General features: G+C 32.1%; 1 protein-coding gene across 1 annotated transcript; it reads left to right on the top strand.

Moving 5' to 3' along the window:
• The first annotated feature begins 5,756 nt into the window (after positions 1–5,756).
• Positions 5,757–19,767, top strand: LOC124925873 (protein LONG AFTER FAR-RED 3). Its single transcript, XM_047465992.1, has 15 exons — positions 5,757–5,978; positions 6,097–6,266; positions 7,588–7,689; positions 8,642–8,714; positions 11,185–11,291; positions 11,374–11,497; positions 14,983–15,177; positions 15,926–16,011; positions 16,985–17,092; positions 17,716–17,811; positions 17,908–18,006; positions 18,127–18,201; positions 18,788–18,919; positions 19,021–19,136; positions 19,420–19,767. Exons 1-15 carry the CDS (start codon positions 5,900–5,902, stop codon positions 19,592–19,594), a joined length of 1,737 nt encoding a protein of 578 aa, XP_047321948.1. The 5' UTR covers positions 5,757–5,899; the 3' UTR covers positions 19,595–19,767.
• Positions 19,768–20,570: the final 803 nt, after the last annotated feature.

The following is a 20,570-nucleotide window of genomic DNA, read 5'->3' as shown; positions in this document are numbered from 1 at the left end:
CATTTTTGGTGTTTCTAGGCTGCAATATGAAATTGAATGGAGAAATGCTTGGTTGTCATTGAAAAACAAATGTCCATATTTTGAACCTTTTGGTTTGTACAGCACAAAATTTTCTTTCCTTTTGAGCAGTGATTTTTGCAGAAGAACCAAGGCTGGAGTAATGTTTGTTTTGAAATAGACTGGCAGATGTCGTCTTAACCAGAATTGATAAAAATGGTAAGCAAAAAACCACCAAACGATTTTTTAAAACGTTTAACCGAACCGGTTCAAAAGAATTGTCTACATCCTCGTATAACCTTAAATCTCTCCACATAATCAGAACTTCTTTTACAATCTTGAAACACAACTCAAATCAAATTTCTTACACTTGAAAATTTGCTTTTGTTAATGTTTTTCTTACAAAAATGTCCACTATAGAATAAAGGGGTTGATCCAGCAAAAAACACTATTACAATTAGATACTATATATTCAAATTATGTTGGGTAAGGTAACCTTGGAATTACCTTGGGATTGGAGTGTATTATGTCATGTTTATTAGATAATTTAATATTAATAATTAGAATTGTTTTAATATTTAATTTCACTATTTTTAGGCTTTGAGTATAATTTTAATATTTATTTTTTCTATTTTTTAAAAAAAATATCTTATTATTTTATCATTTATAATTGAATCGATTTTTATTTATTTATTTAAATTTAAGAAGTTAACATGAAACTCATATTTTTGTTCTTAATAAATATCAAATCCTAGATAAATTTGTTGACAATTAAATTACCATAATGTGTTGTATGAAACCTATATCTTATATTATAATATGTCAAAGTCTCAAATTGAGACTCCTTATTTGTGTAAATTGAGATTTTAAATATCTTTCTTCAAACCTTATAATTTTAAACTTTTTATTGTTAAAATTATACAAAATTAGATTTTGTCTTAACGATTTCAAATTAACTTATTACAGCTAGCGAATCGAAGGTTTTAACTAAATTTCGATAATCAGATTTCTAAATTCTCTAAAATTCGATAATTTAATTAATGAAATAAATATTATATTTATTTATAAATGTGACTAGTACATAATTCATTTAAATTACAAAATTTAGCTAAGAGTTTCAAATTATATGACTTAAAAAAGATATTTCAAATCTCAAATAAAGGTCCATAATTCTGTCAATATATATATCAAATTAATTTTATTATATATATATTTTTTCAAACATATAAATTAAAAATTGAATTATAATTTTATAATATTTTTTAAATATATGAATTAAACTGAAATTGAATGTGAATTTTTATGAAATTTTCTAATATCAATTTAAAATTGGGTGAAAACTCACTTGCCCATTCTATTCCATTATCCAAAGTTGGGCATTGGTCATTGAAAGTTGAGGGAAAAGAAAAAATTGTTGAAATGCAATAGGGGAGACACCATTTAGGTTATTATTTGGGTAATTTTGTAGAAGGGAAAATGAGTTTAGGGTTTCCTTCCAACTTGCGAAAGATTTTTCATCTAGAACATTGGAGAGATACTTCACAAAACACTCAAGTTTACGTGTTATTTTATTAGCTAAAGTAGAACTGATTTTAACATTATCAAGCTAAATGATCAAAAAGATTTAGGGTGTGTTTGATGATTGGGAATTGGAATTGGAATTGGCATTGGAATTCTAATTCTAATTCCATGAGAATTGACATTGAATTACAATTCAATTCCTATGTTTGGAAAAATGATAGAATTGTAATTCAATTCCAATTCCTATGTTTGGGAAAATGATAGAATTGTAATTCAATTCTAATTCCAATATTTGTAAAATAAAATATCGGTTCAAAATATTAACTTTTAAAATATGTTTTGACGTTTTGGCACGTTTAATACGTTTTTGACATTTTTTCACATTTTCACACGTTTTTCACGTTTTTTACACGTTTTAACACGTTTTTCATATTTTCACACATTTTTCACACGTTTTTCACACGTTTTTCACGTTTTTCAAACGTTTTTCACGTTTTTCACATGTTTTTCACATGTTTTTTTCACGTTTTTCACGTTTTTACACATTTTTTTACACGTTTTCACACGTTTTCAAATTTTTTACAGGTTTTAATACGTTTTCACGTTTTTCACACATTACAACACGTTTTTCACGTTTTTCACACGTTTTCACACACTATTCACACGTTTTTCACGTTTTCACGTTTTTCACACATTTAAACACGTTTTTCACGTTTTACACGTTTTTCACGTTTTTCATGTTTTTCACACGTTTTAACACGTTTTTCACGTTTTCAAACGTTTTCACGTTTTAACACGTTTTTCACACGTTTTTCACGTTTTTCACACGTTTTTCACGTTTTCACACGTTTTTCACGTTTTTCACACATTTTCACACGTTTTCACACGTTTTTTCACGTTTTCACATTTTCACACGTTTTAACACATTTTTCACGTTTTTCACGTTTTTTAAACGTTTTTCACATGTTTTTCACGTTTTTCACGTTTTCACACGTTTTCACGTTTTTTACATGTTTTAATACGTTTTCACGTTTTTCACACATTACAACACGTTTTTCACGTTTTTTACACATTATTCACACGTTTTTCACGTTTTCACGTTTTTCACACGTTTTCACGTTTTTCACACGTTTTAACACGTTTTACACGTTTTTCACGTTTTCATGTTTTTCACGTTTTTCACACGTTTTAACATGTTTTCAAACGTTTTCACGTTTTCACACGTTTTTCACGTTTTTCACACATTTTCACACGTTTTTCACACGTTTTTTCACGTTTTCACGTTTTCACACGTTTTAACACGTTTTTCACGTTTTTCACGTTTTTCACGTTTTACACGTTTTTCACGTTTTTTAAACGTTTTTCACATGTTTTTCACGTTTTTCACACTTTTTTCACGTTTTCACACGTTTTTTTACACGTTTTCACACGTTTTCACGTTTTTTACACGTTTTAATACGTTTTCACGTTTTTCACACATTACAGCACGTTTTTCACGTTTTTCACACATTATTCACACGTTTTTCACGTTTTCACGTTTTTCACACGTTTTAACACGTTTTACACATTTTTCACGTTTTCACGTTTTTCACGTTTTTCACACGTTTTAACACGTTTTCAAACGTTTTCACGTTTTCTATACGTTTTAACACGTTTTTCACACGTTTTTCACGTTTTCACACGTTTACACACGTTTTCACGTTTTCACGCTTTTCACACGTTTTAACACGTTTTTCACGTTTTTCATGTTTTTCACGTTTTTCACGTTTTTCACGTGTTAAACGTGTTAAATGTGTTAAAAATGTATCAAACGTGTCAAAAACGTAAAAAACATGTGGAACGTGTCAACGTGTTAAAACTGTTTTAAACGTGTTAAAAACGTGTTAAAAACATGAAAACGTGTCAAAAACGTGTTAAACGTTCCAAAAATGTGAAAAATGTGTTAAACATGCCAAAACGTATTAAACGTGTCAAAAACGTAAAAAAAGTGTTAAATGTGTTAAAAACGTGAAAACATGTTAAACGTGTCAAAAACGTAAAAAAATGTGTTAAATGTATCAAAAACGTGAAAACGTGTCAAAAACGTGTTAAACATGTGAAAAACTTGTTAAACGTGCCAAAACGTGTCAAAAATGTGGTAAACGTGTCAAAAACATAAAAAAATGTGTTAAATGTGTCAAAAACGTGAAAACGTGTTAAACGTGTCAAAAACGTGTTAAATATGTGAAAATTTGTTAAACGTGCCAAAACGTGAAAACGTGTAAAACGTGTCAAAATTGTGGTAAACGTGTCAAAAACGTGTCAAAAACGTGTTAAATGTGTCAAAAACGTGAAACACGTTAAACATGTCAAAAACGTAAAAAAACGTGTTACAAGTGTCAAAAACGTGAAAACGTGTTAAACGCATCAAAAACGTGTTAAATATGTGAAAAACTTGTTAAACGTGCCAAAACGTGAAAACGTGTAAAACGTGTCAAAATTGTGGTAAACGTGTCAAAAACGTAAAAAAAACGTGTTAAATGTGTCAAAAACGTGAAAACACGTTAAACATGTCAAAAACGTAAAAAACGTGTTACAGGTGTCAAAAACGTGAAAACGTGTTAAACGCATCAAAAACGTGTTAAATATGTGAAAAACTTGTTAAACGTGCCAAAACGTGAAAAACGTGTCAAAATTGTGGTAAACGTGTCAAAAACGTAAAAAAAACGTGTTAAATGTGTCAAAAACGTGAAAACACGTTAAACATGTCAAAAACGTAAAAAAAACGTGTTACATGTGTCAAAAACGTGAAAACGTGTTAAACGCGTCAAAAACGTGTTAAATATGTGAAAAACTTGTTAAACGTGCCAAAACGTGAAAAACGTGTAAAACGTGTCAAAATTGTTGTAAACGTGTCAAAAACGTAAAAAAAAACGTGTTAAATGTGTCAAAAACGTGAAAACGCGTTAAACATGTCAAAAACGTAAAAAAACGTGTTACATGTGTCAAAAACGTGAAAACGTGTTAAACGCGTCAAAAACGTGTTAAATATGTGAAAAACTTGTTAAACGTGCCAAAACGTGAAAAACGTGTCAAAATTGTGGTAAACGTGTCAAAAACGTAAAAAAACGTGTTAAATGTGTCAAAAACGTGAAAACGTGTTAAACATGTCAAAAACGTAAAAAAACGTGTTACATGTGTCAAAAACGTGAAAACGTGTTAAACGCGTCAAAAACGTGTTAAATATGTTAAAAACTTGTTAAACGTGCCAAAACGTGCAAAATGTGCCAAAACATAAAAAACATGTCAAACGTGTCAAAAACGTGTTAAAAACGTGAAAATCATGTTAAACGTGTCAAAAACGTGTTAAACGTGTCAAAGACGTGAAAAACGTGTTAAATGCGTCAAAAACGTGTTAAACATGTCAAGGACGTGAAAAACGTGTTAAATGTGTCAAAACGTATTAAACGTGACAAAAACGTGTTAAACGTGCCAAAAACGTGTTAAACGTGTTAAAAATGTGAAAATCATGTTAAACGTGTCAAAAACGTGCTAGACGTGTCAAGAACGTGAAAAACGTGTTAAATGTGTCGAAAACGTGTTAAACGTGCCAAAAACGTATTAAACGTGCAAAAAACGTGCCAAAATATGAAAATATGTTAAATGTGTAAAAAAACGTGTTAAAAACGTGTAAAACGTATTTAATGTGTGAAAAACGTGTTAAACATGTCAAAAACATGAAAAACGTGTTAATTTGAAATTACAATTCCGACCTAAAAAGATAGGAATTGAGAACTATCAAATTACACTATATTGAATTCCATTGGAATTCTAATTCCAATTCCAATTCTTAATATTAAAGTGTTTAACAAACATAAGAATTTGGAATTGGACCCTCCAATTCCAATTCCAATGCCAATTCCAGGGCTATCAAACACACCCTTATAGATTTGTAACTTTGTAACTGTAATAAATTAATAAGTATAGGTTAGTATTTTAACAGAATGTTTTAAGTTGATTGAAATTGTAATATATATAAAGTGTAAAGGCTATTTTGTTAGTTTAGTAAAACTAATTTGGGGTTTTAGGGGATTGAAACTTTGTAACTTTGATAACTAATTCATCAATGAAGTTGAGTAGTTTCTCTGCGATTTGCTTTCTTGATTAATCTAGCATATTGATCTTGCTTGCTGGATTTGTTCAAACATCCACTCCAGATTGAGTCCAAATTGTTTTCTCAGCGTTCGTTTAGACTTGAGCTGCTGTTGTGTTTCGGCCTGTCCAAGCCAGAGAAGGACGGAAGAAGAAGTGGGCCAAATTCACAATCAATCCTTATTCCTCCACAACCCTTCTTCTTCTTCTTCTTCTTCTTCTTCTTCTTCTTCTTCTTCTTCTTGAACTTATGAATTTCTGGGTCATATTGTCAACCTCGGTAGCTCTGGTTTCCATTGTCTTGTATCACTTACTTAGCGCCAATACTAGTACGTGTTATTTTACTATAACTCTTTCAATTATATTATACTCAACTTTTGAATAAAAAAAGAAGGGTTTTGTGTCATGATTACTGGAACCTTGTATGTTGTTATATATTATCTGCAGGTCTCAGAGATTTGAAATGGCTGTCATCTTCGATCTCGTCTTCAGAAGTAGCCGATTTACTGGTTTATAATGGGATACTCTACACTGGTGACCCTTCACTACTATTTGCTGATTCTATGGCAATTCGTGATGGACGGATTCTCCGAGTTGGGAACTATTCATTTGTTCAGGTGTTACCTTAAACCCTTGTCTGGGTTCTCATTTTACCTTCTGATTCATCTTCACACTTCAAGTCCAATATTGTTTTAGCTCAATTGTAGCCATAATAGGCTAGAATAGATTCCTAATGAAACAATCTTACTGACATTTAAGTGCCAGAACAAGTCTAATGTACTTAGTTTCACTTCTCAATTTATGGAAAAAAGGAAAGACGATAACTCCAATTTATTTCAAGTGTTTTTGTCCATAAGCCAACTGAAAAGCAATTGAAAATTTGATGTGTAACCAAAGACCAATTCCTAAGCCCTTTAGTGTAACCAAATATTGCGTAATTTTAATACAGTAAAATTAGTTGGAGAATGAGGAAGAAGATAGTGGATATAATTGGAGCAAGACAAATGCAATGGCTATGAGTGATAAGGTGATAAGGTGTTGGGCTTAAGGAACTTGTGCGAATCCTATAAGAATTAGGTAAATAATATTGAGAAAGCAAATAGAAGAAAGACAAAATTAAAGCTCGAAAGTGAACAATATAGACTTCAATGCGATATGACGAAGAAACCTAAATTGGGTAGGAGAATAAGGGTTAGGAGTATAGGATTAGTATCGAGAATTCTCAACTTGATTCAATGTTAGGGGTGGAAGAAGGCCCAAGTTCTGCAGAAGAAGATTGAGATATGGTGTTCTCTTTATTTGGTTTAATGATGATATTATTGAACCTAATTTAGAGGAGATTAATGAAGAATGACATATCTTAGTGAAATGATTTTTGATAGTCAGGGTTTTGGTGCTTCTTTCACTAGATTTTCTTATCTGATTATAATCTCCATTCTTGGAGGTTATTCAGCTTGCTTTTTTCTAGAGGTCTTTTTTCCCTCTCTTTTTGTTTCTTTGATCGTTGTTAGTACTGGTACTGCTGTCGCAATTCGCGACATCTTTTTGCTATGTTTTATCTTCTCCCTTATACACTATAAATAAATCTCCATTATATTGTTAGGGTTTAGTACTTGCCTACATATATGTTTAACTAGATTAATAAGAATGCACACAATACTTACCCTAAACTGACAACTCATATCATGAACTTAGATATTGTAGATCTACCTTTTGTTATACTGTTACAATTTGTTTTGATTCCTCTGCTAATATTCATAGTGTCACATATATATATAGTTAGTATTTCATGCGTATGAATTTAAGTGGTAGGGTCCCTACTTTGGATATTTCTTTTTTTAAAATTAAAATTGAAAAGGCCAACAATTATTTCATTGGTTGATGAGAAGTAAGTTTTCTGGAAAGTTCTCTCATCATGTTCCATGCCATTGAACCTAGGAATCAACTGGAGATAGAACTAGAGTTCTGAATTTGCAGGGCAAGCTTGTGACGTCAGGATTCATTGATTCACATGTGCATTTGATTTTTGGAGGGTTGCAGGTATAGTCTTTAGTTGTGTAATTTTGACATTTCTTTATGTAATTTATTTATTTTCTCCTTTGATTCAAATTTCCTTATCATTTGTTTTTACTGAAGTATTGTTTTATAAAATGAGTTACATTTTTCATTTTTTCTATAAGATTAGGTAGTACATGAAATGATTTTTGAAATGGTAGTTTCCTTGCAGAGGTAATTCTCATTTTACCCCTAAATCTTGTCTCGATTTTGATTTTACCCTCAAACCCTTGTTGGATTTTGCCCATGGAACTTTTGGAGCCTTTTGATTTTAGCCCCTAACTAATGAACCCCGCAAACATCGTCTAACTGATGATAACTGGCCAAACTTAAAAAAAAATGCGCGGCTGTCCGTTAGTCAAGAATATAATAAAAAGGAATTCAAAGTTTGAGGGAGAGCACGAGACAATTTACCTATGCCTTAAATCTAAATATTCCACATTTTTTAATCCTAAATAGACTTCGTAATTCAACCCCATCTCCCCTTAAAAGAAAGGAAGAAGAAAACATACGAACCTGGGTTTCCAAAATTTCTAGCAATTTACCTGTGCCTTAAACCATCTTTGCTAGTTTGTTGTTTGCTATCAAATGTCGACTCCAATGAGATTGAGCTGATTCTTTCATATATATCTTAAAATATAAAATATTGTACCGTGTTTATTGTATGTGTATGTTGCAGGGATAGTGAGTCTAACCATTTAGAATTGATAGGTTGTTCCACAAAGTCCTAGAAAAATATACTCCAATTTTGCTCAATGATAGCAATAAAATGGTCCATATAGTACACATTAAATACAAATAATCATTTTATATTGTCTTAAACAATAATTTATTGATTTCCCTCTATATTGCTTTTGTGAATGATCTGATGTTCTGGAGAAAACAATAGCTCAATATTGTTTTTCCCATTATGGTTCCTAACTAGCTGATGTAACAGATGATACGAGTTCAACTCCGAGATGTGAGTAGCAAAGAACAATTTATCAACAAGGTGAAAGATGCTATAGCTGGTAAGAGCTCTTATGTTTCTGTGACAGCATATGTTATCAGTATCACTCTGAACAAGGTGATCATGGTCAAGAAAGTAGAGATAACAATGGGTACCTAATAAACCTCATACTGGCACGTACTTGTCCTTATGGGGTTGGTTTCAAGGACCATTATCGGTTTTGGTGTAGGAATTGAGTAGTGTCAAATACCGGATTGATACCTGAGCCTGGATAACAATTTCATTAATTACAAACATACCATTATATATAAAACTAGATGTGTTGGCCCTTCCCCTTCTTGCACTCTTTCTCTCTTCTAGTTCACATGATGCAAGGTCGTATTAAAGTGAAATTTAGCCCTCTCTTCTTTCTTTAAGAACTCATTTACTCATTAATTCACATTTTGATCTCTCTATGTTGCATAGTCTTTCTCTAAGAACCCACATACTTCAGAACTCTATCTTGCCATAGGTGACACACAAAAACAATTTTTATTCAGAGCCTTTTTGTGGTTGTTAGGTGGAGAAATATTGCTCCGATATTAATCTAGATGCGTTCTTCTACTCATCTAGATAAATTAAAATTTACTATATACTTGTTGTATTTACCTCTTAGCTTATATATTCCTTATCTTGAAATATATTTTTTGAATTATTTGTATGCGTAAGTGTTAAAAAATGCTGTTTAAGCACAACAAAGAAAACCTTTATTCAACCATGTAAACAAACACCACAACACCAAAACAAACAGAAAACCCAAAAACAGAACATCCAACACCAAAAACAGAAAACAAAAAACCTAAAAAACCAAAAGAATCAAAAACAAAACAGCAAATACTGACCCACAATCTCCTAAAAGAGCATCTACTTTCTAGCCTTGAGATCCTTGAGAACATCCACCATTTCTCCTTCTGAGTGGTATGGGCCTCGATTCTAATCTCAACCAATGTCATGAAAGTGGAACTCATGATCATTGTCTGGCCTTACCTTCTAATGTTCTTCTATTACTTTTATCCATATTATCCACCAAATAATCACTGGAACTGGGAATCCATTTCTTGTTCATTCCCAACATAAAACACATATCGATCCATGCCTCCCAGCATTCCTTTAATGATCCGGGCACAACCCATTATCATTCCAAATTAGTCCCCATATATTCCTCACGAACGAGCATTGAATCAACATGTGACGCCGACTCTTCTTCCTTCTTGCACATTCTGCATCTACTAACAATAGTGCTCCCTTTCTTTTTGCATCGATCATCTGTCATAATGTCTCTATGTAGCACAAAACATCCGATGAACGGAATTTTAAATGAGACTCCTTGTATCCACACTTGATTCCATGGAAACACCTTGGGTGTCTCCTTATTCAATGTCTTATCTCATATATTCCTAGAAGATAAAGGACTCCATATTTAGTACAAAGTAGTTGTTATCTAGAATTGGTGACAATGAAATTCGTGATTGCGATGGGTTGGGGAACATCGGAGATCAGACAAAGCTAGAATTTGTCATGATGACATGCTATCACAAAGTACGCTTTCAGTCGTGACTTGGAAGACAAAGAAGAATGTTGTGAAAAATGTCGAGAAGAAACAAGAGAAAACAACGAAGTCTCAACTCCGAAGAGAGATGTTCAAGATTGAGAGCGACGTGGATTATGAGGGACATGGTAGGCCAACTCTTGACTGTCCTCGCCATGGAGCAGAGATCCAAGTGGACAACTAGCTCCCTTGATCTTTTGAGTCGATTCTTCTTTATTTTTTAATGTTTTACAGATTGTATGTAATTTGTTTCTTAACTTGTGACAATCATTGTCATGACTTGGCTAATTTGGTTTGTTTTATTCCATAGGTCTATGCGGTTGCCCCGGGGACTAATGATAAAACATCTCAATTTTTTTTAAAGTTGTTATCTAGAATTAGGCACTAAAAACTTATCATATAAGCATGTAATGATAGTTTAAAAAACACATCGAAGTATAAAATATCTACTCTTTGTTCTCTCAAATTTGGCATTAGGGAACTGAAAAGATAAAAGGAAGGAATTGATGAAAGAAAAACTTTCTACTAGTATCTAAAAACAGGAGTATCCTCGTATACCGGGTTGTCCATGTAGTTGGGAACATGGAAATCTATCAAATCCCCATTAGGTTTGGTGTCAGAGTCCCTATTTGTGTGTGTAATTAGGTTTGTGTTCATGTATTCAGATTGGGTTTGCACCTGTTGACATCCATAGTATGGGGTGGTAAGAATCTCTGGATTTTATATCATTAATTAGTTGAAATCACCAATTTTTTGTACTGCTACATAGGATACGCCTTTATCTGTTTGGACCTACTGTCTTGTATTGCTTCTTGTCCCTGTCTCTTCAATGTGGTCATTTTGGCTTTTTTCTTTCTGGGAAGTATTCATAGCAATACATAGTACTGTTCCCCTCAAGATGAAACCTTCATTTGCTATATGATTATCATCCTTAAGTTTACAGGTACGAAGAGTGGCTCTTGGATATTGGGTGGAGGCTGGAACAATGATCTTTGGGATGGAAAATTGCCTGAAGCATCTTGGATTGATGACATCACTCCTGAGAATCCTGTATGTAGATTTAGATTCATTTGTCTTCTAGCTAATCAGACATTGCTCTAGATCATTAATTGTTGTGTATCATCATGTACAGGTCTGGCTGTCAAGGATGGATGGCCACATGGGTTTGGCTAACTCAGTGGCATTGCAAATTGCTGGAATTTCAGATAGCACAAAAGATCCAGCGGGTGGAATTATTATGCGCCAGTCAAGTGGAGGTACGATATATGTTAGGATTATAATAAATGTGAAAGGAGGGTTTGCTTAAAAAGATAGTTAATGAAGGGTATATTTGATAATAATTGGTCTTGATGGGTAATATTCTAAACTTTCCTAATGCAAACTAAAATTTAAGACTATTTTTTGTCACCATCACAACTTTTATGGGATAAATGACAAATTTAGGTTTTTCCTAGTTTTTTTGTTGTTTGAAGAACTCTCGTTACAATATTTTGTTATATTTAGGACTCCTCCGTTAATTTATATACATGTGTGTTAAACGTATTTTCTATGTCATTTTATTTCTTTAATATAATTTTTTACACGTCATCAACTAATACATGACCCTAATTCTTTAATATAATTTTTCTTCCGCACCATGACATCAAGAGCATCGCCGAAGCAGGTTATGTCCTCCTCCACATTCACAACTGACAATGTACTTTGTTATTGTGGATTGAAAAGCCCAATATGCACAAACAAAGAAGATACATCTTTGAATGGAGTTCATTCCTATTGCAATAAAGAAAAAAAATTAGGTAATAGGAATGAGCTTCAGTCAAAGATATATTAATAATCATTCAGTTGTGGATGTGTAGAAAGACATAATCTACATCGGCGAAACTCTTAATGTCAAGGCCGCAGAAGAAGAAATGTCGGAAGTTTTTGAGTTCTTCGTTGTGGTCACGGAAGAAAATGGATGGGTGAACGATTTGTGGAAGGCAGGTCGATGATAGATGAAGAACGACTGCAAGGAATAGAAGAAGTCGGGTCGCTGTCTGAAGAAATGAAGAGTAAGAGTAAAAAAGAATCAGGGTTATGTTGATGACGTGCAAAAACTATATTAAAAAGTAAAATGACATAACAAATACGTTTAACACATGTATATAAAATAATGTTGTTAGTGGGGAGTCCTAAATATAACAAAATGTTGTGACGAAAGTTCTTCAAGCGACAAAAAATTAAGAAATACCTAAATTTAATAAAACTTTTTAACGAGTCTTAAATTTGTCATTTATCTCCAACTTTTATAGTGATATTTATTTCATTGAATGATCTGTTTGGAAACATTTGGAGTTGGAGTTGAACAAACAAATGTTATTAAATTGTTAATATATACCTAACTAAAAAAAATTACAGAACATTATTTCATCAATATCCCAATAAAATATTAAATATATATATATAATTTTTAAGTAAATTAATTTTTTTTTGTTCAAACTCAGTTCCAAAGCTGGGGTTTCCAAATAGGGATATTAATAATTTAATATGTTTATATTTATTGTTCTTACAATCTTTTCATATTATTCTCATTTAATTTAATTAAAAAGTATTTTACTTCAACTTTAACAAAAAAAATCTTTGTTAATTAAGATAACTATTACATCATTTATAGTCAATGTCATAATGTTTACCATTATATTAATACTGTATTATTTTTTAGAGGTTCTGTGTTCAAGCCCGCCAGACGGCAAGTTCTGTACCTGGTTAAATGTTAAGTGTGTTTGCGGGCTATGTTCTTAACTCCTTGTGACCACATTTTTTTAAAAGTATATAATCACCTTTCAATAAAAAGTATAATTCTTAATTCTTATGATTGATTTAGAAGGAAAGTGTTACGACTTGTTTCGTAAGTTGTGTTTATGGTTCTTGATTCCAAGAATCGAGTTCTTGATCTCTAGGACTGGGTGGAAATATATAATCAAAGGGTAGCGGAAGAGTTTTGTAATAGAGAATTTGGGATGAGGGGATAGAAGAACGAAGGGTGAGAAGAGAAATATTGTTGGTCTATACCAAACAGTTCACAATAAATAATCAAAACATAATAGACAAATGGGGGTTGAAGAACTTTCACAAGTAATTTCATATATTCATTATTCCATTCATGGGTCCTTGGGGAAGAGTGATCAGCCTTTTATAGGTGATGTCTTACCCCAGAATATTCTGTTACAATTACTTAGAAAATAATAGAATTCAGTTTGTAAAATAGAAAGGGAAAGCAAAACAAAATATTAAAACAACAAACAGAAATCTAGCCCAAGTGCACACTAGGACCGATGGAGGGTGCTGGAATTGTATTTGGGACCGTGACATTTATAATTCTTAATTCTTATGATTGATTTAGAAGGAAAGTAAAATCAAGGAAATCTTAAAATAATTTAAAAATATTATCAGAAGTTTTTTTTGAAAAAAGGAAAACACTTTGTAGTTTGTATTAATAATGACAAAGGTTTACAGAATTTGAATGTGTTTTTTTCATAGCCAAAAAAATGTATTAAGATATGAAGATTTTAATATGCATAAATAGATAAGTAAGCTTAAGGTTTTTATTCTTATATTTATTTTGAATAAGACCCCATTTGTCCCATTTTATGTGATATTTAATTCTAGAAAGTAAATCCCAGATTATTTGATAATGCAATATCCAAATTACCCTATCACCAACTGCTTATATTAGAAGTAAACTAATGGCTCGATCCTGACTGTTGTTGAAGCCCTAAGAACTAATGGTGGATTCTATTCAGTTGTTACAACATCTATTGCTTTCTGGCCAATTAGGTGTTTCCAAGTACCTTTATGGTTACTCTTTTACAGAGGCCTTATCAATTTTAGCTTTAATGAAGCTTATATATAGTGGAAGATTGTAAAGGTTTTGGTGTGCATATTGTAATGAAAAGTTTCTGATTTCATCTTACGTTCTAGCTCTCATCTCCATTCTTACTTTCTCCTAAGTATTCCAACAATATTCTAGTTTTATTCATTCAGAAATAATACAAATCCTCTCTTAATATTCATTGCATTATGCGATATTTAGTAGCAGACTGTTGGGTCCAATGGATCGGTCACATCTTCGGGGCATAAGCTCATAATGGACGGCCATCCCTCATATCTTGTGGTGTACAATTTAGGAATAATAGATGAACAATCCAAGGAAGGTGATTTAGGAGCGTGTCTTCCTTTATAACTTCCTCACATTAAATAAAATAGGTATTTGCATATGTTGGGATATCTCGAGATTAGGGATTTAAACTTTATGGCATTTATGTTTTTTTGTTCCTTTTTGTCCTTACCTCTCATTTTCTTGTAATTTGTGAACGCACATCACGTTCACACCTCTTTTGAAATAAATATTATCTGTTCACAGATTTTCTGAATCTCCTCACCGAGGGGCATCATAATACAGGAAGTAATAACATATAACAGGAGTATTAGTTTTTGAGTAACAACAGCATTATCCATCTCTGACTCAGTTTGGATTACAAACCCATTCTCTAGATTAATAACTTTCTGACATCTGTATTTAAGTTTATTTATAACTTAATATTACCTGAGTTTAGCTTGTGAGATTCTTACTCTCATTCTGTCAATATGCAATTATGCATGTCTTCTTGGTAAAGAGAAAAAATCCACTTTTGTTGCTATTTGATTGTGTTCAATCACTAGGGTGATATTGTGATTTTCTTCCTTGTGAGGTCACATTCAGAACCTACTGGATTGCTCATTGATTCTGCAATGGAACTGGTCCTCCCTCACATCCCAGAGGTCTCAGTAGATGAAAGGAGAAAAGCTTTGGTAAAAGCCACTCACCTTGCCCTGAAGAGGGGTGTGACAACTGTTGTGGACTTTGGGAGATATTTTCCTGGTGCATCTGTAGAGCATCCATGGGAAGATCTTTCAGGTCTGACCTTCAAATTCTTATTGATTTTTTAGTTGGATCAATGCATGCTCAGAGAACTATTATGTAACATTAAATTAGTTTTCAGTCATTTATATCGTTCCATAAAGACTATTGAAAATTCTTTCAAATGTTGGTAAAAGTTGAACCCAAACTAAATGCATAAGTAGTGATCCTAAATTTGAAACTCCATCCTATTTTATGTGATATATAGATGCCACAATTTTGTGTTCCATTTATTTAAAACTTGTGTGTATTTGGGATGAGGGATTCAAACCAAATTCATCTTAGATACTAGTAATGACCCATTTGGAAACATTTTCTGTTTTGGATCCGCGAATGAGAATTCTTTGGAAACACTTTTTTTTGTCATATCTTATCCGGATGTGGATCTACATTTGATAACATTTGGAAACAGAACTTATTTAGACATAGAATCATAATATTTTTTGACATTTTCTCATCAAGACCCAAATCCAAAAAGTGTTTCCAAATGGGTCAATTGGTATCTGTTTGTATGTGCGTAGAAGTTCGTCTGAAATCAGCCAGATTACATCCACTCTTTGTATGTAGTAAAAAATACGTAACATGACTATAAAAGTATACCCGTCTAACATCTATTTGTTTATTTACTTCAATATTCTCTCTAGTACTTCATACAACAATATTGCCTTGAGGCTTAAATTCCTACAAATGTGTGGAGAAGCATTTCAACCCTCCTTTCTCACATGCATTTTCTTGAGAATTGCAGATGTGTATGGGTGGGCTGATCTTTCAGGAAACTTGCAGATCCGAGTTTGTTTATTTTTCCCAATAGATACATGGTCGCGCTTACATGTAGGACCTCCTGAAACCAATCAGTAACATTTTGATTTTAACTGTTCTCTTTCATATCTAAGTTTTTCATGAGTTATGGATTATGTTTTCCTTACATTTTCCTGAAATTTCAAAGAATGTGATCTCTTTTTTTCTCTACTATCTGCTACATGATCTTTCTCGGTGTACTTTTTAGATATCTTAAAAATTTGGACAATGCATTCATATGGTCTTCAGATGGACAATTAATGTACCGACGCATTACCATCATGTCTTGTGTGAGACAAGTAGAGGAGTAGCCTTACAAAGCGCTTATATAACCTTTTGTCGGTTGAAACATTGTCCTTGTTCTAAGTTTGTTTTTAAGGAGTCCATCGGAATGCTTGTAGCCTATAACGCACTTAACATATCCAATGTGTATTTACGTTGAGATAAGGATATACATTGCTTTGACCGAGCCAGTTCCATGTCGAGAAATATTTTTAGGGGTTTTAGATGTATCAAACTCTTGAGTAAGTTTGGTTTTGTAAATGTGTTTGAGGATATAAATTATAGGCACCACAAACAAATTAATTGGCCACCCCAAACGGTACCTTAAAATGATTCAAGGAGGTGGCTCTCATAAAACTTTGTTCCACATAATTCAAGAGGTAACCCCGTGATACTTTGTTCCATCATTGATCAGCCTTGATACCAATTTAATGCACTGGCTCCCTCAAAGGGTAGTACATGTGAGAGTATACTCTATTGGCACCTTAGATAAAGCAACTAGAGCATCATAACCTAAGCTTAAAGGGTGTCTAAGGAGGTGATTATAGCTGATACCTCAAACTTATAAGGAATTAACATTTGTTGTAATTTCTGATGTCGACCGACTCAATTTATTTGTAAATATTTATCCCTTAAACTTAGTTGTTTGTTCCTGTTCCCTTTATTAATGGTCTCAGTTAAATTTTCCAGATTTTCATCTCATAAGCTCATATTTCTTTCTTAGGGTCTTATTAAAGAGAAAGGTAAAAAACTGAGTGAATGGATTTATTTAGGAGGCGTTAAAGCCTTTTCTGATGGCTCCTTGGGCTCCAATAGTGCTCTATTTCACGAGGTCAGTTCTTTCTCAAATTTTTAGCGTTACATGCCGAAGTTGATCAAGAATATTGCAAAAGGATTCTTATTCAAACTAGTCAAGGATTTTATCTGCTGGACAATTACTATATAATTGTATTGAAAGTGTTAAACAAGTTATAGAAATAAATGCTATCTAAACTCTGAACTTTTTTATGTAATATTTACCTTCTAAAAGTTGATGTAATTTTACTATGTATATAAAGCATTTACTGATGAAATAATTTATAAATATAACTAGATTCCGATAATGAGAAAATATTAATCACATGGCTAGCAGATACCTGCTTCTCTATTTGACATTGTGAGACGCAATAGTCTTATATATTTTCAATATAAGTCTTGACTCTTTCATTAAGAACATAAAAGTTGTATATCTAGGATAATATGGATATTGACAAACTCCCAAACCAGAAATTAAATATCACTAACAGTATTCTTATGGTTAGGTGAATTTTTCTTCATGCCTGAGATGTTTCCAAAGACGTGCTTTTACTCACTTCTTGCTTTATTTGTGTGATTAATTTTTCAGCTTTATGCACAATATGAAGGACTGTCTTTGTTTTCTCATTGATACTAATGCATTACCAATTTTCGCCATAGCCATATCTTAACGAGCCTCAGAATTATGGGCTACAAGTGAGAGACTTTGGAGAATTGTTCAATTTAACTGTAGCATCAGATAGATCTGGGCTTCAGGTATTTTGATGAATGCATTATTCTTTCTTTTCCTCCTAGAGAGAGGTGCCATTTTAACTTGAAGGTTTTGATTTATGTATATTTATGAATATTCAGGTTGCTATACATGCTATTGGAGACAAAGCAGTTGACCTGATCCTAGATATGTACAAACTAGTTGCTTCTCCAAATGAAATAAGGGACAGGAGATTAAGGGTAAGACCATATAAAAGAATTGTACTTGTACTCTTGGGCAGGGTTTATTTTGGTGTCAAACCATACAAGTTATCTAATCATCTATATGCTTTTACGGCTGGGTAAAAAACTCTATTGCAGATTGAGCATGCTCAGCATTTGGCACCTGGAACAGCAGACAGATTTAGGAGAGGAAAAGTTGTTGCTTCAGTTCAGGTTCATGATGCTCCAATTTAATATCTAAGCTAAATTTATTTTCCCAGTTCATGATATTTAGTTTGGCTGGCTTCTATAAGAACTATTTTTTTTTGGAAAGGAGGGCCTTAATTTAATAACGAAATACAAATTCATTCACAAAAGAAGGAAGAAAAATGTAAAGATACCCAACATGCTGAATATCGCAAGAAAAAACAATAAACTTAACTTATATGACTGAATAAAAAAAACAAGGAAGGCAAAGATTATAAGAAATGCAACATCCTTACTATAAGCTTGCAGGGCTTTATTAAACCTATTATGGCACCAAGTGAAAATGACAACCAAATTCTATATCCACTATATAATTCAATCTTATGGCCTCTACACTGGAAAAACTGTCCACGGATTGTATAGAAATGGCTAAATAGATATTTTCTAACCAGAAAGTTTGTAGTACTTTTTTAAGATGATTGTTTACTATTATGTAAGTTTAATATTTAGATTGTCCACTTTTTCAAAATTGTAAGATCTGATATAATTTCATTAGTTTTGAACCATGATGATTTTGTTTTTAAGATGTATGACTGAACCCTCCATTTAACAGCCAGATCACTTACTATACGATGCGGATCCTGCAATAAAAAAGCTTGGAGTAGAGAGAGCTCAAAAGGGCTCCTATTTATTTCAGTCTCTACTGGACAGCGGGGCACTATTAGCATTTGGTTCTGATTGGCCAGTGAGAAATTTATATATATACATATATGCTTGTTGTGTTTGCACATACAGAACAAAGTCTTTTTGTAGTAACATGATTCAGTATTCACCGGTCTGTTTCAGGTGGCAGATATCAATCCTCTAAGCAACATAAGGACATCAATGAAAAGAATACCTTATGGTTGGACCAGTTCCTGGAATCCTTCGCAACAAATTAAACTGACTGATGCATTAAACTCGTAAGGCTGATTCTTTTTCTTCTTTTTAACAGATTTCTGGGCTACAGAAAGTAATTTGCTCAGAACATAGTAACTTTTAGAAAATCAATGAAGCGTAAGTACTGAATTTTAATAACTGTTGTCTTTTATATGCTCATGTTATACTGTTACCGAATTAAACTAGTATACTAAGAGGTATTTTTGCCCTGATTGGGAAAGTTGTATATATATTAGTCCATTTCGTCCCTATATAATATAGTATTACAAAGTTGATCCTTATAAGAAGTTTCTGTTAATTGAGCAGGCATACAATCTCTGCAGCTCATGCATGTTTCCTTGAAGAAGAATTGGGTTCCTTAAGCCCCGGGAAATTGGCAGATTTTGTTGTATTATCAACCGATTCATGGGAAGAATTCAGCAAAGATGGATCTGCTTCTGTTGTTGCAACTTTTGTTGGTGGTCAACAGGCCTATCCTTAACTCAACAACAACAAAAGGAAGAAGTTTTCATTTTAGTCATCTGCTTATTATCTTTTTTTTGTTGTAAAGGAGGTGTTCATATTCATTATTGGAATTATTTGATATTTTCTTAATCACTCTTGTCTTTATTTTGTAATTATTGTTAAAGAGTTTATAAAGACAACCTTGTACAAGTGGTCTTGTTTTGTCTGGTAGTAAGCTCAATCTTGACTTAATCACAACCAATAACTATTCATGCCTATCTCATAGAAAATTCAAAATACCATCTACTAACCACAAGCTCAGTTGTCACACTTTAGTGTTTATTGTCCTTTTATTTATTTATCATTAGTCTAGTTTGGCTTTCTTTCATGATGATTAGAGCACAATAAAAGATATTTTAATACTATTAAAATAGGGAGAAGAGCAACAAATAGGCTATTCTATTCTAGAAAATGGGTTTTTAATTGGGCTACTCTATTTTAGAAAAATGTATGTTTCATGGTGGAGATATCAATTATATTATTATTCATTTTGAGATGTACATGTTCTTTTATGAATGATATGAAAAAAATAATAATTTTGATTTATCTAACTTTTGTAGAGTATGATCCACCATAACACATTATGATAATTTTTTCTATTCTTATTAAGTTTGGTTGTTTGTCATATAATTCAGTTTATATTAAAGTTATTTAAGAGTGGATTTAGTAATATTATAATTGGAATTATGATTTAATTTTAATTATTATGTTTTTATACTATTTAAATTTAAAAATTGGAATTGAAATTGGAATTAAAATTTTAATATAATACAAATAATATGTAATTTTGTAATTATTAATTATGAAATTGTAATTCCAATATTTGTTATTTATATTTTTAAATAAAATTTTAATTAATTTAAAACATGATTAACATGTTAAATTAATATTTATATTTTTATTCAAGAAGTGCATATGTTAAACTGGTAATAGGATCCTCTGCTACCAAGTTA

Source organism: Impatiens glandulifera, chromosome 2, assembly GCF_907164915.1.
Source record: "Impatiens glandulifera chromosome 2, dImpGla2.1, whole genome shotgun sequence".
Classification (NCBI taxonomy): domain Eukaryota; kingdom Viridiplantae; phylum Streptophyta; class Magnoliopsida; order Ericales; family Balsaminaceae; genus Impatiens; species Impatiens glandulifera.
The sequence above is the reverse complement of the archived record's forward strand: the minus strand, read 5'-3'. Positions and strand labels throughout refer to the sequence as shown.

Coding starts and splice junctions, on each gene's coding strand:
- LOC124925873 (XM_047465992.1), top strand. CDS start 5,900: ATGAATTTCTGGGTCATATTGTCAACCTCGGTAGCTCTGGTTTCCATT. Junction 5,979..6,096: donor CTTACTTAGCGCCAATACTA/GTACGTGTTATT, acceptor TATTATCTGCAG/GTCTCAGAGATTTGAAATGG. Junction 18,920..19,020: donor CATTTGGTTCTGATTGGCCA/GTGAGAAATTTA, acceptor GGTCTGTTTCAG/GTGGCAGATATCAATCCTCT.